At 37.3% G+C, this 14,871-nt stretch overlaps 1 protein-coding gene across 5 annotated transcripts in view; it reads left to right on the forward strand.

The window, feature by feature from the left end:
- The window catches only part of LOC134533765 (DNA (cytosine-5)-methyltransferase 1-like), a 104,222-nt gene that overhangs the window by 39,416 nt on the left and 49,935 nt on the right, over positions 1–14,871 (forward strand). For all 5 annotated transcript variants that reach the window (XR_010075393.1, XR_010075392.1, XM_063371418.1 and 2 more), the window contains exon 16: positions 4,266–4,456. Coding sequence is in view for 3 of the 5 variants with exons in the window: in XM_063371418.1 (XP_063227488.1) it covers positions 4,266–4,456 (191 nt within the window). In the remaining 2 variants the exon portion in view is untranslated. The remainder of the gene's footprint in view (positions 1–4,265; positions 4,457–14,871) is intronic.

Consider the following 14,871-nt stretch of genomic DNA (forward strand, 5'->3'; position numbering starts at 1 on the left):
GCGGTTTGGTGATTTATAGTGCATTGTTTTGTTTTATCACAATTTTTTATATACGTATGTATATATATACTTGTTCCTACTTATAACTCAACAAACAAATCATGCGTAAATGTACCCTTTTAACAGATCTCTGTTAACTTGGGGATTACATCCGTCAACCATTATGTACATAACTTGCAATTGCTTTGGTCTGTTGCTACTGCCATATTTATATAATTATTTTTTTATATTTTACATAATTTCTTGTAAACATTTGTTAACTTATTCTCAAACTTTTTTTGACGTGACAACGTCTAATAAATCGATGAACGCCGGCTGCACGCACAAAAAAGTGTCCCACTACGGATGTCCCACTACGGATGGGTTCTGTTTGCTCATTGTACGCATGCGTGGCATCTCTCTTCATGCTCATTGTACGCATGCGTGGCATCTCTCTTCCACTCGATTGGAACAACCATTGATTTCACTTTTCAATCATATTTTCGTCGTTTGAATTATTAATATTATGTAATTTAACGATTGTCCACCAATTTTCAGCACAATCGGTACGGTTATTTAAAAGTAATGTTGAAAATTCAAATATGTTTTGAACCAATGGGGTTTTACAGTTACACATAATAATTCAAATTACACCCGGGATCTTTTGCACAATGTTTTAAAAAATATTGTAACACATTATAAATAATTTTGGTGTATTTGGGATGCGTATTTGTTATAAAATCGTGTTAATATTATACCCCTACCGTGAACAAAGTTTATATATGTATGTGTGTGTGTGTGTGTGTGTGTATATATATATATGTATATATATATATGTGTGTGTATATATATATATGTGTGTATATATATATATATATATATATATATATATATATATATATATATATATATATATAATGCCCGGTATGCGTTGCAATGCCTCAATCAATTTTTTAAACGTATACTAAGCATCTCTCTTTATCTCTCTAATTCTCTATCTCTCTGTGTATATCTCTATAACTCTCTCTATCTTTCTATTTATATCTCAATCTCTATATATCTTTCTACATATATATCTCTATATATCTTTCTAGTGGACCCGACAGACATTGTCCTGCCCAAATATACATATGGCGGTAAGTATTTCTACGCTGGACATTTTGTATCTTCTCATTATACATACCCCTCCTCTTGGGCACGCCACTGCCGTTACCAAAAACCTTTCCCATGGTTACGCAGAAGGCAACAACAATGCAAAAGCCGTTGCCATGGAGGCTAATAATCAACAATGCTTAGTTTTTTTGCTTTTAAAGCGTGTTTTTTTAGTTTTTTCTTAACTCAGAATCGAGATAAAATATCCAATTGTGAATCCAAACCATCCTCGAATCCCCGTGAACTCACACAAAGAATTTCATCAAAATCGGTCCAGCCGTCTAGGAGGAGTTCGGTGACATACACACGCACACAAGAAATATATATATAAAGATATATAACATTTGAAACTACATTACCTTAGTATGGCCTCGTGGGCGTGTGGTTAGCGTAACTAACTCTTAAACTAAAATTTGTCGGTTCGAAACCCGGCAGCTGCGAAATTTTTTTTGTGTTTGTAAAGATAAATATGGCGCACTCAACATTTAAAAAGTAATAAATATATTTGAATTAATGAATGCAAATAAAAGTAAATTTATTAATTCAATTGCACATTTCATTTCACTCCTTTGTATCCATACAAAATAGTGATAATTCAATAAAAATTATTCAATTTTATTCATAAAGGTATGCAGAGGTAGATTTTATAATGCAAAAGATTGAAAAATAAAAAAAAAATTATTCCTCAAAGAATATAATATTTTTATTGCCTAAATGGTTTGGTTGCAAAAACCTATTACGGCTCAGTCTCGGGCCGAATATGATATTTCCTTTTCTTCTGGATCAATCATTTCATCAATGTTTTGTTATGACGTTTTCACGTTAAACTTTCGTCCGTAAAACGACTTTACAGACAACCAATTTTTTTTTGGTGTTCCTAAATTAAATATTGATCTATATTACACTTGTTGGTGTTTGGTTAATGCTAAATTGGGGTGCTGATAAAGTGATAGTATTAAACAAATAATGATACAATTTAGTAGGGCATTCTGTATCTTTGTGAATGGAAATTGTCTGGAGGCTAATCTAGAACTGAGAACCAATTTTTAAGAACTTGAACCAAACCAACAACCAGGAAAAAAGTAAAACAGAAATATCATTATTTGAAATTAATTTAAATTATGTCATGAAGTAACCAGTAGCACTGACTTTTAACATTGAAAGTTATAACATTGTCTTCGACGTATATTTTTGTACAGACAGAAAAACATGGGTTTTTGACAACTTAAAAGTGCAATGAAGTGATATTTTTTAAATTAAATATATTACTTTATATATAAAAATTTCAAATATAATATTTAACATAAGTTTGTATTAAAGAACCCATAAATCTACGTTTTTAAGTCCATTGAGGAACTTGGTAAAGTGGTTTTACATAAGTACAGGATGAGTCTAAATTCGACCCACGAGGTTCATAAAAAAACTTAAGTTGAAAACATCTCTACAATCTATGGGCTAACAAATTTTTTATTGTAAATAATAAAGTATTTAATAATTAACAACTGAGCAACATGAATTACGTTTATTTGAATGATGTTCTACAACCACCACAAATTTTGCCACTGTAGCATAGTTTTTTCATTGAAATATTTGGGAGTAACACTTTTATTTTCGAAAAAAAATATTTTTGTGATGTGTGACCACCCCAAATTATTTTAATGAAATGATTTTGCTAAATAGAAAAAATTTGAGGTGTTTGTAGATTATCATTCAATTAAACATTATTCAGATGCTCGGTGTTCCATCTGAAGCACTTTCTCTTTATTGTGATAAAAATTTGGTTCCTCTCCAACTTAAAAGATGTACACCTGCCTTGTGCAGCCACTTTATACCTTAAGTTGTATAGATGTTTTGAACTTATATTTCTGTGATAAACCAGGACTGTATGTAGTTTGTTGGTTGAATTCAGACTCGTTCTGTACTTAGGTAAAACCACATTACCAAGTTTCTCTACGTATTAAAAATTTAGACCTTATTAAGGGTGTTGGCACCTAACAGATCTTTAATATTTTTGTTAAATATTCTATTATTTGTAATTATTTGTAAGTAAAGTAATTTTTTTAAATACAAAAAATTAACTTTTTTTGCGTAATTAGCTGTCAAAATCCCATTATTTGCTGAATACACAAAAAGATACCCTCTTTTATCGCATGATCGTCGCACTCGCATAATCGTCGCACCCATAATTTGGATGTCAAAATTGGGATAAAAAAACTTCTCGCGTAAACGTCGCATGATGTTTTTGGTCCTGCTGTTAGATGCCGAGCGCTTTGTGTAGGTATTATGTCTGTATAATACGATGTATTGTAAAGTATACATCTAATATTTATTCAGACATTACCACTTATTTAATTAACGGAAATACGAAGTTGTCTGATGTGTAAATTTTCTTTTAAAGACTTTTAAAACATTATAACCTTAATCTGTTCGTCTGTGTCGCCGCGGTTTACCGCTTACAAAAATGTAGCCAGCACTCGTTGCAATCATTAATGTTTGGTTATGTTGCTTCCCGTATAGAGCGCGCACACGTAGTCGAATATCGATATCACGCCGAGTGCATGCAACGCGCACTCTCTATCAGGTGCTGAGTTAACTACATTTGATAGCCCGCACTCTTTCGTGGCAAGCGTGTACTACGACGGTGGTTACGCGTTAGTTCACGTCACAGATTGAAGTCCTTGCGTTCGTGTCACAGATTTAGTTTTTCTATTTAAAGTAGAAGAAAGGTTTTTGTTTAATGAATTATTAATATAAATTGTTTGGCGTGCTCTTGTATACTCCACATTTTTTTAAATAAATGTACTTTCCATGAACGGGTTTTGTTTTTACGAATAACTTTACCTAACAAAAAAATGGTTTTCTGTTTAATCGTCGCACCCCTACTTTTCAAACTTGATTTTAGAAAAAAATGTGTGACGATTATGCGAGAAAACACGGTAAGTCGAAGACAAGATTAAAACTTGAAGGTTTAAAGTCAGTGCCTTGGGAAGCGTAAGTGGTATAAGTGTTTTCCACTTGTTTTATCGTGATGACAACCCTGCAGCAGAGGTTAGCAGGTCGAATTAAGACTCACCTTGTTTAGAATGTATCTGTCAGACATGCAGTGCTGTGATTGTTTTGTTGGTGGTGTGCAGAGGTGGTGCTGCCCTTGAAGAGCGTGGTCGGGAAGTGCTACCTCGCCTACAAGGGAAACATAAGCGTCCCTCTGCACAAGTGGTCCGCCCAGGGCCCCAACAGGTTCTACTTCAGCAAGGCCTACAACAGCACCACCAAGTGCTTCGAAGAGCCTCCCATCTCGGCCATGAGCATCGGGATCCCTCCTGGGGTAAGGACCTTGTGTCTGAGCTCTGTTCCCTGACACTGAGGGTTTCGGGTACCATCATTCTGCCCCTGCCTCGTTCTTTCTGCATTTTGAAACTTTTTTCTAATTTAGTGATAGTTCTATTCATTAGTACACCAATCCCTTACTTAGCACATCTTCAGATTGTAAGAATTCATTTAGCTCAATGTTAATTTTACTGCCCCAGTCATGCATAGCACGTCTGTAAATTTCAGTTAGCACGAAATCGCCACACGCAAAAAAAAAAGTCGGGCATGATACCACAATGTCTGCTTCAGTTTGGTAAACAACAGATATACCGTGGCATACAGTTAGCTAAACAAGAGGGGAAGAGATGTGCGCGCAGGTCTGACTACGCTATCGGCTGTTGTACAAACATCAGCTATGGCAAGTTAAGTTGCGGCTATGGAGTGTAAAGGACCAAATGTTTTTACGTCCGGGCGTATGCCGCCATGCCGTACCATTGTCTTTCAGTATAATCAGTAGCAGGGAACTCGCACAAACACAAGCAACGTCTGCCCTTTCGTCTGCCAGTAGCTGTATGTGTGCAAGCACCTTAAGTTGGAATCATGGTGGAATTGTGACTTCCAGGTGAGAGTATAATGCATCGGGTTCCAGTATTTGACAAAAAACTAGAAAGAAGTATTACAGTGTACAGAATATTATGAAGGCCACATTTATGGCGGTTGAACTTTAGTGTTAAGCAAGTTATTTGTGCACAATGGTACGAAATAAGGACTCTTATCAAACGTCTGATGCTGTTGGTTGTATTAGTGGGAAGGTACTCAATATTAGATACTGGAACAGAAATGAACGGAAGATTAACATGGAAAGGTTGTTAAATGAATGGTACAATGAAAAAAAAAAATAATTCAAGGGCCTGACAGGATAGGTGTGAACCAAGCGGTGATACACGAATAAGGACTTCAATTTTTGAAAAATGATACTGTAAATATCCGGACAGTAATATTGGTTTGGAAAGTTCGCAGAAAGGTACGTGACGTGAATTGGTCACGCCCGGGCAGGCAAGTCAGCCAGCCGACTGATGATAACTATCTCCCGTTACGTGGTGTTGTATTTGCCATACAAAGTATTGGATTTAGGCTTATAAAGATAAATGGTGTGACATATTTAGCATTGAGTGTTATTCTACACATTTATATTACGTAAAGAATATTTCCCTGTACGTTTTGGAGCACATTAAGTAAATAAGCCTTGCTATTAATGGAGACTAATGCTTCAGAATACCCTTTTTGGATAACTCGAACATTTTTAGGAGTGTAGTAGACGTGCTAAGTGAGGTTGTAGCAGCAAACCACGGTCTGATTACCATTTTGGTTTTGCTGGGTGGATCTTTAGGTTTCACAATGTTATTAGTAATGAACAGAAACAAGGTGTGATTCCGTCTGAATTATAATTACTTCATACTGAGTAAACTTATAGCAGATACAAGAGAATATTAACGTACAATATTAATTACATTTTTAAACAGCTCTCAGGTATATTCAGAAAGAAAGAAAAAAATTATGGGCCGGCCGTACATGAAATTATCAAAAGTTTCATTTACTAAAAATACATAAACCAATAAAAATACAAATATATTTAAACTATCCCAGTTGAAGTATGTACTTAAAGTCCGGAAATTATGTTTGTATGATTAACTTTGTTTGACGGCGTAATTTAGGAAAGTTCAAAAAAAGGTTGAAAGGCACAGTAGCGCCGGAGGTCGAGGCTTCGTTTCCCGGAGATCACGCGGGAACATGATGTCAGGGCGCCTGTGTGGTGTTGAGAAAGGGAGATGAAAGTGCCAATTCGGCATCCGGCTCTCTGACCCTGTCTGCGAACAGTCCAAATCAAAACTGATCAGAACTTGTACACAGACAGTATACGGGGCAGAAATGCCCAGAAAAGTTAAGAGGAGGTTGGGGAAAGTCGCGGATCGTCACTCAGCAGACAGGGAAGTTGGCTTCTATTTACAGCTGCGTCGCCAGCCAGGAACTGGATCCCGCGAATACGCGGTTGGCGCGGTCGTTTCTACCATTTCAAAAGAAATAATTTAAAAGAAAACTAACTATCACACTTTGTACTATGCAGACGGACTAAACTACATAAAGAAGATTATAGGGATAGCATCCCTTATTTAAGCGACTACATAGTCGGTTGCGGCCGGATGGAAGTCTTGCAGTGTCTCGTCGACTCGCCAATAATCGCAAATGGTCCGTCTGCAGTCGCGACGCGAAGTGTCTCGCGAAGAACCGCGTCTCGTAATTAAAAGTAAAGGTTCAATCAAAAGTGGGGGGAGGGACTGGGAGTCCGGACCGAAAGGTTCCGAAGTTCCCCGAGTGGGCATCATAACAAAACTCTGACTTAGATGTCTTGAAGTTGGTAGCACTGGCCGACTTTAGCGCTACCTGTTGAGGGGTGTCTGAAACAAAAAAAGAATCGACTCGCCCAAGACGTCTGCTTTAACGTAGGGCTAAAGGGCGCAGTATGGTGCTGTGCTTTGGCGGCCTACAGAGGAAGTTGGCTGGGAGGTTAGCGAGTTTGCCGCTAGATGTCGTGGGCGGTCCATCTTTGCACTCACATTTTTTTATGCAAGTCGTCCTTGGAGATGGTCGTTGTCTGCTGGGGTTTATGACCGGTCATTGGTCTTAGGCGAATTCTTAGAACCGAGAGGGGAGGGGGGTGGGCATAAAGTGCAACGACTCTGGGAACAAGCATCCATGACGTGTTTTTCGAGGAGTGAACCTAAGACGTTTTCGTGACGGTAAAGGCTATGGTCAGCTCGTCTCTGAGAAATGGTAACAGCTCGTCTGTATGCAGTTTTAGTCATGAAGTGAAGTAACATTACAGGTCTGGGACGTGCCTGTAAGTGAGGGAAATGTTAAACGCTCTGCCAACAAAGTCTTAGATCTGCAAAATATCCTATAGGTCTCTGGGAAAGGTGCTTCAGACTACTGGCACAAAGTTTAACTTAGGGGAGTACACCAGCCTAACAAAGAGTAAATCATCCAAAGTAACCAAATTATAAAGAAAAATAAAATTTCTAAAAATAAATTAAAAATTATAGTAAAATTCAAAAAAAAAAGTGTCGAAATTCCTAATTTCCGGCACAAGATATTGGTGTATGGCATAAAAATTTGTTTAATGTTTGTGGGGATAATTTTCTTGGTTAGTCACCACTGTAACTTCCTGCTGCTAAGAATTGGTACCTCGAAAAGGTTTGGAGTTTCCTCTGCAGGCATATTCCCTCATGGAAAATATGTATGCTGGAGAATCATCTTGTGATAGAGGGGCATTCGTTGTGTGCTTTGTTTCCAACCTAATTCTTCATTGTCTCATGCTACCCATTCTTCTGTAGTTTTGGCATATTTGTAAGACAACACTTCATATGATTACATACAAGAATTTATGATTTAATATTCAGGCAAATAATGTTTTTGAAATCATATTTTGGTTTTAATGTTTTTATTACATAAAGTTGGTTTTTTCCTCCACAAAAATATTAGTGTATGTATTCTTTATCAAATGTGACATATTTTTTAATATTTATTTCAACAAAATAGTTTCCTTTTGGCTGACATAAGATGTACGTTTGCAATAAAATATTTTGTAATAAACTTGTCTAGGACAGAACAACTTTGAACAATAAAAATATATCTGAAAATTTTTTTATGTTTGAAAAATTACTGTCAATGTAAAAATTAGTGACTCATAGATACAAATCAACAAAAAATAAACTTATATTTTTCCCTTGTTTACACGTATGAACTTCATGCTCAGTAAATTACATTCATTGAATTTAGTTTACCAGAAAATTACATTCTTGTGATTTGAGTGAAGTCTTAGAAATGCTGGTTAACTTAATAATTTTTAGTTGAATTTTGTTGCTTTGTGGTGTATTGACATGCCATTTTGGTGTTATTTTGGTTTCATCACAATTCACCATGTAACTTTGCCACTAAGGGTAATAATACAACATCTGTTTTTCAGTAATGAAGATTGTAAAATTAATTTGCATCTTCATACAAGACTAGAGGCCACTTGGTCCTGAGGATTGTTTTGAGCTTGTCCACATGCATTTTATGAGGAATTTATTTAAGTGTAGAAAAGCCATAAAGAAAGATTGCTATAGTTTTGCTCATTCTCTGATACACATTTGGGGATTGATAATCGTGATGAACAGGTGTTGCAGTAGTTGGCACTACTGCTTATGCAGGTGTTGGTACCACAGGTAAAGAGGACCGACAGTGTATGTGTCATGGCTGAGCTGTAGAGATGTGGTGTTACTTAGAGATGCGATGTTACCTGTAGTACAAGAGTAATAAATAAGTGAGTGTCAGTCGTGTACTATATTCATTCAGTACTTGTAACAACAGGATAAAATAATGGAAAGAGGAATGAGGTTTTTCTTAATGTGAGATAGTACTAGTTGACCAGCAGTTTTATTAATCAAAGGTGGAAATCTGTTTTTAGTACCATGCTTATAAATTTTTCAGCAGTGAAAAAAAGGGACCACATTATAAAGTAAAGCATGAAAAATAGTTAGAGACTTGAAAAGGGGAAGGTTATTTTTTCTAAAAAGTAGTATTATTTTTGTAAAAATTTTGCCACAAATAGTGAGATTATTTTATATAGGTATGCTTTTGTTTGATTGGTTAGAATTTTTTTTATAAAAAAAACACACACAAACACAACATAACCTATTGCTTGCAAATAACATCGCAGAAATTATATTTTGTAAATGTCTTTATCTTACTGTATTTAATACTAAAGGTGCAGAAAAATTCTAACTGTCAATGTGTTAAATTTAGTCATTGAAAGACACTGTCGTAGGTACTAGGGATGTAAGGGAACGAACAAATGAACTGTCGGAGTGGGTGCCACCACGTGATGTGGGCACGTGGACCCGGCGGAGACTCCCTTCAGGGCGTGAAGTGACCCGTGTGAGGCTAGGCCCGGTTCCCTTAACACGCGATACCGCTCCAGTGGGCTCTTAAGGCGTCCCACACGCCTCGAGGTTCAGAAGCAGGGACACGTGGTCACTCAACTAAAAATCACAAGTTCGACGTACTCCTTTTATTTCAGCAACGTTACAACATGTCTCCAATTGCGCTACACCTACATGCACTCAATGAAACTGTTAATAACGCCAACGGCGGGAGAGAATCAGCTTACAGGCTGACCAGGTCACCTCGTGGCCTGGCCTCGTGAGTTTAAGACGCGGTTCGTGATTAAATGTTCGAAATGAACTTAAATATTTATTAAAACGAGTCGGCCACCCGGAGTAGGCCTTGCAGATACGAAAAGGTTTTAAGAATTATAAATAGTCTGGCGGATGTTAAAAGATCAGTTGATTAAGAAAAATATGAAGTTGCGCGGTGCTCACCAAGCATCCTACCCCGGGTGACGAACGGAAGCGACTGAATAGGCCAGGGCAGCATGGCGGCCGGAAAGCGCTGGATTTACCGTTAGTCTCTCCTGTTATTTATTAATACATATTTAACTAAAATGATTACACTAAAAATTCTATAATAAAATTATACCAAGGTTTCCTTAATTATTTAAGCTGAGTATTGATTATTTTAATTATGATTATGGTTAAAACTACAGTAGAACCCCGATTATCCGTGTTAATGAAGGGGACGAGTGAGTCGGATAATCGAAAATCGCGGTTAGCCGAGTCATGCTTGCCTCAAAGGTCATTAGCCCACAGACAGCCATCTGTGGACATTCGGAGATTACATATATACACATGCTTTGTGTGCGTGTGCGTTGTTGACATAGAAGCGGACTGCTTAGTGTTGGGCAGCAGTGGTTTTTAAGTCTTTCGTGTGCGGAGACGTGGGCACGCGAGTCGTTGTTGCACCGAGGTGTGTGACTAGCCGCCCGCCAGTCCGAGGGCCCAAGACAGCTGATAGCTGCCAAGGTCACGCATTCTTTTCATCGCCCGTAAGCGACGCTGCCACACTTAGCTCATTGCTCTGTTGTCAGTAACACCATCGGGCTGGTTATTGTTTTACAGAACGACTGCCTTCAAAATTCTTTTCGAGATAAGATTTTTCATACCAGTGCATTGAGACTTGATTTGATGGTTTTGAAACGGTGTCTCTGTCTCGTATAATTCACGGTGTTTTTATCCCCCTTTATTTATATGAATTTAAAATGTTAGATTTTTTATTTTTAGCTTGCTGAACGTGGAATTAGTGCAAAAACGGCCTAGACTTAGTGTTGCAGATGGGTCGGAAATCTTATAACGACCACCTCTTTATAACGACCCTAATCTCGGGAACCGTGAGGGGTCGTTATATCTATTCTCCGTTCACTCGCTGAGTTTTGAAATAAACAAACACCGTCGTATCACTGCGCCGCGTCAGCAAGTGAAAGGCTGAATTTATCTTGCGTGCCAAGCACTAGTTGCAACACACACACTTCAGTACAGTCGGTGCTAGTAAAATAACGGAGAAGTAATGTAACAGGAAAATGGTTCTTCTGTCAAACCTAGTTTTTTTAAAAAAAATTACGTCTGCTGTGATAAAATTACGCCACTTAATGCTACACCCTCCGACATTTTCTGTTGAAACCATTCAAACAAACAAGTGTCCAAGCTGCTAAATGTGGATTCGTTCGTCTTGCGTTTATTTAATCCACTTGAAGTGTCAGCCTGTGAAGCAAACTGAAGGATTTTTTCGCGATTTTTTATGATGTCGCGCACTGTTGTGTTACCGACATTAAACTCAGTCGCAAGTTTGCAATCGTTTCTCCACTCTGAAATCTTTATATATATATTTCTTGTGTGCGTGTGTATGTCACTGAACTCCTCCTAGACGGCTGGACCGATTTTGATGAAATTTTGTGTGTGAGTTCACGGGGATTCAAAGATGGTTTAGATTCACAATTGGATATTTTATCTCGATTCTGAGTTAATAAAAACTAAAAAAACACACTTTAAAAGCAAAAATTGCAACGCATTATTAGAAGCCATTAAGTTTTGCTATTGTAAGGAACTAAGTAGAGAGTAAGAAAAAAATAAATATCCTGACAGTTTATAGTGTCGCCATATTTGTTTAAATTTTCAATACCCTTTTTGTATATTACAATTTAAATTGCAGAAAAAAATCATGTTTCATAGCCACACAAATAGTGAGTGTGTGTCATTTCTCTATGTCCACGAGGTCTCGCCGCGTCAATTTTCTCCTTGGAGCGAACCCGTCCGCTTAATTAAAAAAACAGCTTTTATCGTTAAATGATTTCATGATTTATTTAATGAAAATATGCTCTCATAAAAAAATTAGTTAGATAGACATTCAATAGGTGTCTTTCTCTCACTCTCTCTCTCTCTCTCTCTCTGAAATGTATGTAGCTTGCTCGCGGGTCAGTAATGCATACAATCTTTACATTCTAGCTCGAGACGGAAAAAACAGTAAATGTGGTTTACAAAGACATTTTATGAAGTGTCTTCCCGTCATTACATTTGAAAGTAGAAACATATTTACTCAAAATTTAGGTAGTAACATATTTTTATTGCAAAGACTGAAATAGAGGTGAGAAAAATTATCATTTGTGAACATAAGAAAACTACTACAACTGTATCAACTGTTATGTTATAATGTTTAAATTTCTAAATGTTGCAAGATAATACAAAATTCCATGCGGAAAAAGTCGTGGGCAGCAGATACGTATAGTTATAGGTGTGGGGCTATGCATGCTGATTTTTCATATACTGCATGGATGCGAACATGTAAGAATAATCTATCTATCTTACTATAATAAAACAGTACTTTTTCTGTCTGTCTGTCTGTCTGTACGCGATTTTGATGAAATTTTGTGTGTGAGTTCACGGGGATTCGAGAATGGTTTAGATTCACAATTGGATATTTTATCTCGATTCTGAGTTAAGAAAAACTAAAAATACATGCTTTAAAAGCAAAAAAACTAAGCATTGTTGATAATTAGCCTCCATGGCAACAGGCTTTTGCATTGTTGTTGCCTTCTGCGTAACCATGGGAAAGGTTTTTGGTAACGGCAGTGGCGTGCCCAAGAGGAGGGGTATGTATAATGAGAAGATACAAAATGTCCAGCGTAGAAATACTTACCGCCATATCCATATCTCACAAAAAGTACATTTGGGCAGGACTGTGACGTGTGTGTCACGTCACATTTGGTGGCGGTTATTTTTGTGTTCTGGCGCAGTGTTATTTACCGTTTGCCGTGTGGCGGCGCGAGCCGTACCCTCAGATTTGGTGTTTTGGCCGGTGTGGATCTAGGAGCGCGGGCACGTTTCAGATTGTCAGGATCTAGAGCCGCTCGTGCTTTCGTGAGGCTCTGATCGGCAATTTTCGGTACTCGGTGTTTGCGTTTGTCATGTGTTTTCCTTTTGGTGGGTTGAGGTTGGTACCTCTGGCGCGCTGAGTTGTTGACGAGTTTTCTCTGGGGAGGGTCTGTCTGCTACGAGCCATGGCCTGAGTGGGTTACCTTTTACTGCCGATGGAGTGGCTGCGGGAATGAATTTCATGGCTGTAACTTAGTGTGGAAGTTCGGTAAATCCTTGGTGGAATATAAGAACTTAAGTTACGGCAGGTTTTGCTCCGTCGGTTATACCATGTTCGAGTGCAGCAGTGTTCTACGCAGTTATTACCAATGAGGAGAAAAATTTTATTTTTAGTATATCGAGAATTTATAAATTTTGTAGAGTGGGCCTAGTCGCTAATGTCGTGGACGTAAAATGGTGCCGTGCGTGCTGCTGATCCTTCTTCAACCCTGTTAAGGCTTGTCTGCGAGGCTTCTTGATTGGACATCTCCGGAAGTAGATGGCAACAGATAAACTGTAAGTTTTGAAATTTAGTCTTCGTCTATATTACGTCAGACGGACCTTCTGTGGACCTTCGCTGGGTAGACTTTGTGGCCTACGCTACGCCGGTATTTTTCACATTCGAGATAACGTTTGAATATAACTGTAATTTTTTGAAGCAATTTTTTTTTTATTAGACACAGCCGCAAGTAACTACGTCGTCAAGTCTGGAATTGAGTGGTTACCTATTTGGGAGGGAAATTGTTAATATTTTGTACCCTTTATGCGAGTTATGCGTACTGGGAAAATTTGTTTTTTAATGAGATTTTATTGTAATTTTTTGTTGCAATTTTTATAACATTATAAATTTTTATGTAGGTATTTATCAAGTTAATTTCGAAAGGTGTGTACTCAGGTGCTCGATAGGGTATTTTGTGAGGCAGAAAATTGGCTGTGAACTATTATAATCATTTATCGTATATACATATTTTTTCTTTACTGCCTGATTATGAACTTTCGAATTGGACTGGAAAAGTTTGAGGCAACAAGTAATTATTTTGCCAAAAAACATTGAATGAGTAGATTAACTGAACCGAGCACCTAATTTATTTTGTGAAAGGTGGTAATATTTTATATTTCTATATATATATATATATATATATATATATATATATATATATATATATATATATATATATATATATATATATATATATATATATATATATATATATATATATATATATATATATATGTATTTTAGGTTGCAGTTTTAAGTGATATTGTTTTTTTTTTTTAGTAATATTGTATTTTATATTTATTGTGGTGGTTTTTGATGTTAACCAAGTCAGAACAGCATCTAGTTCATGTGCGACACCCGTGGTGCACCGGGGGGGGGGGTTATAGGTATACTTGTTATTTTATAGTGTTATGTACTTCTAGTCAAGAGGGGCGAAGCCTGATATACCCTGTTGTTAATTGTTAAATTTAATATCCTTATATATTGTTTGGCATGTTCTGCTTATATTTGTTTTATGGTCATATAAAGAACCAAATAATACATAACTAACTCACTATTTCGCTGTCTATTCTTTGTATCCTGCCTTCCGCAAATTTTTGGGTCTAAGGGGGGTACAGGCTGCGCCACTCTGCTACAGCGAGAGCAGTGGTGTTAGTTGCGGTTTATCTTGGGTGGTAGTATCGTTGTGACAAATCACCATTTATAATGCCGACGGCGTGGGTTCAGAAACTATCAAAACCAGACTTGAAAACAAACTTAATTGCTGCTGGTCTCACAGTTGAAGAGACTGAAGATATTGATACCTTAAGGAAACGGTTTGTTGCGTACTTAAAAGGAAATAAAGGGGATGTGCAGGAGGGGGCATGCAGTGTGGGGGGCACTGTGGAAAGTACTGATTTCAAAAGTCGATTAGCGTTGTCTACGCTGCATAATGTGCCAATGTTGAAATCTTTTGAACCTTGCGAATTATTGAGTTTTATCGTTGCTGTGGACAGGGTTAAAAGAAGTCTACTGTTACGGTCAGATATGGACCTCATTCAAGGGTTGTTATGTCGAGTCTCAGGGGTGGCATTGGAGGTTTTCCTGGCC

Source organism: Bacillus rossius, chromosome 1, assembly GCF_032445375.1.
Source record: "Bacillus rossius redtenbacheri isolate Brsri chromosome 1, Brsri_v3, whole genome shotgun sequence".
Taxonomy (NCBI): domain Eukaryota; kingdom Metazoa; phylum Arthropoda; class Insecta; order Phasmatodea; family Bacillidae; genus Bacillus; species Bacillus rossius.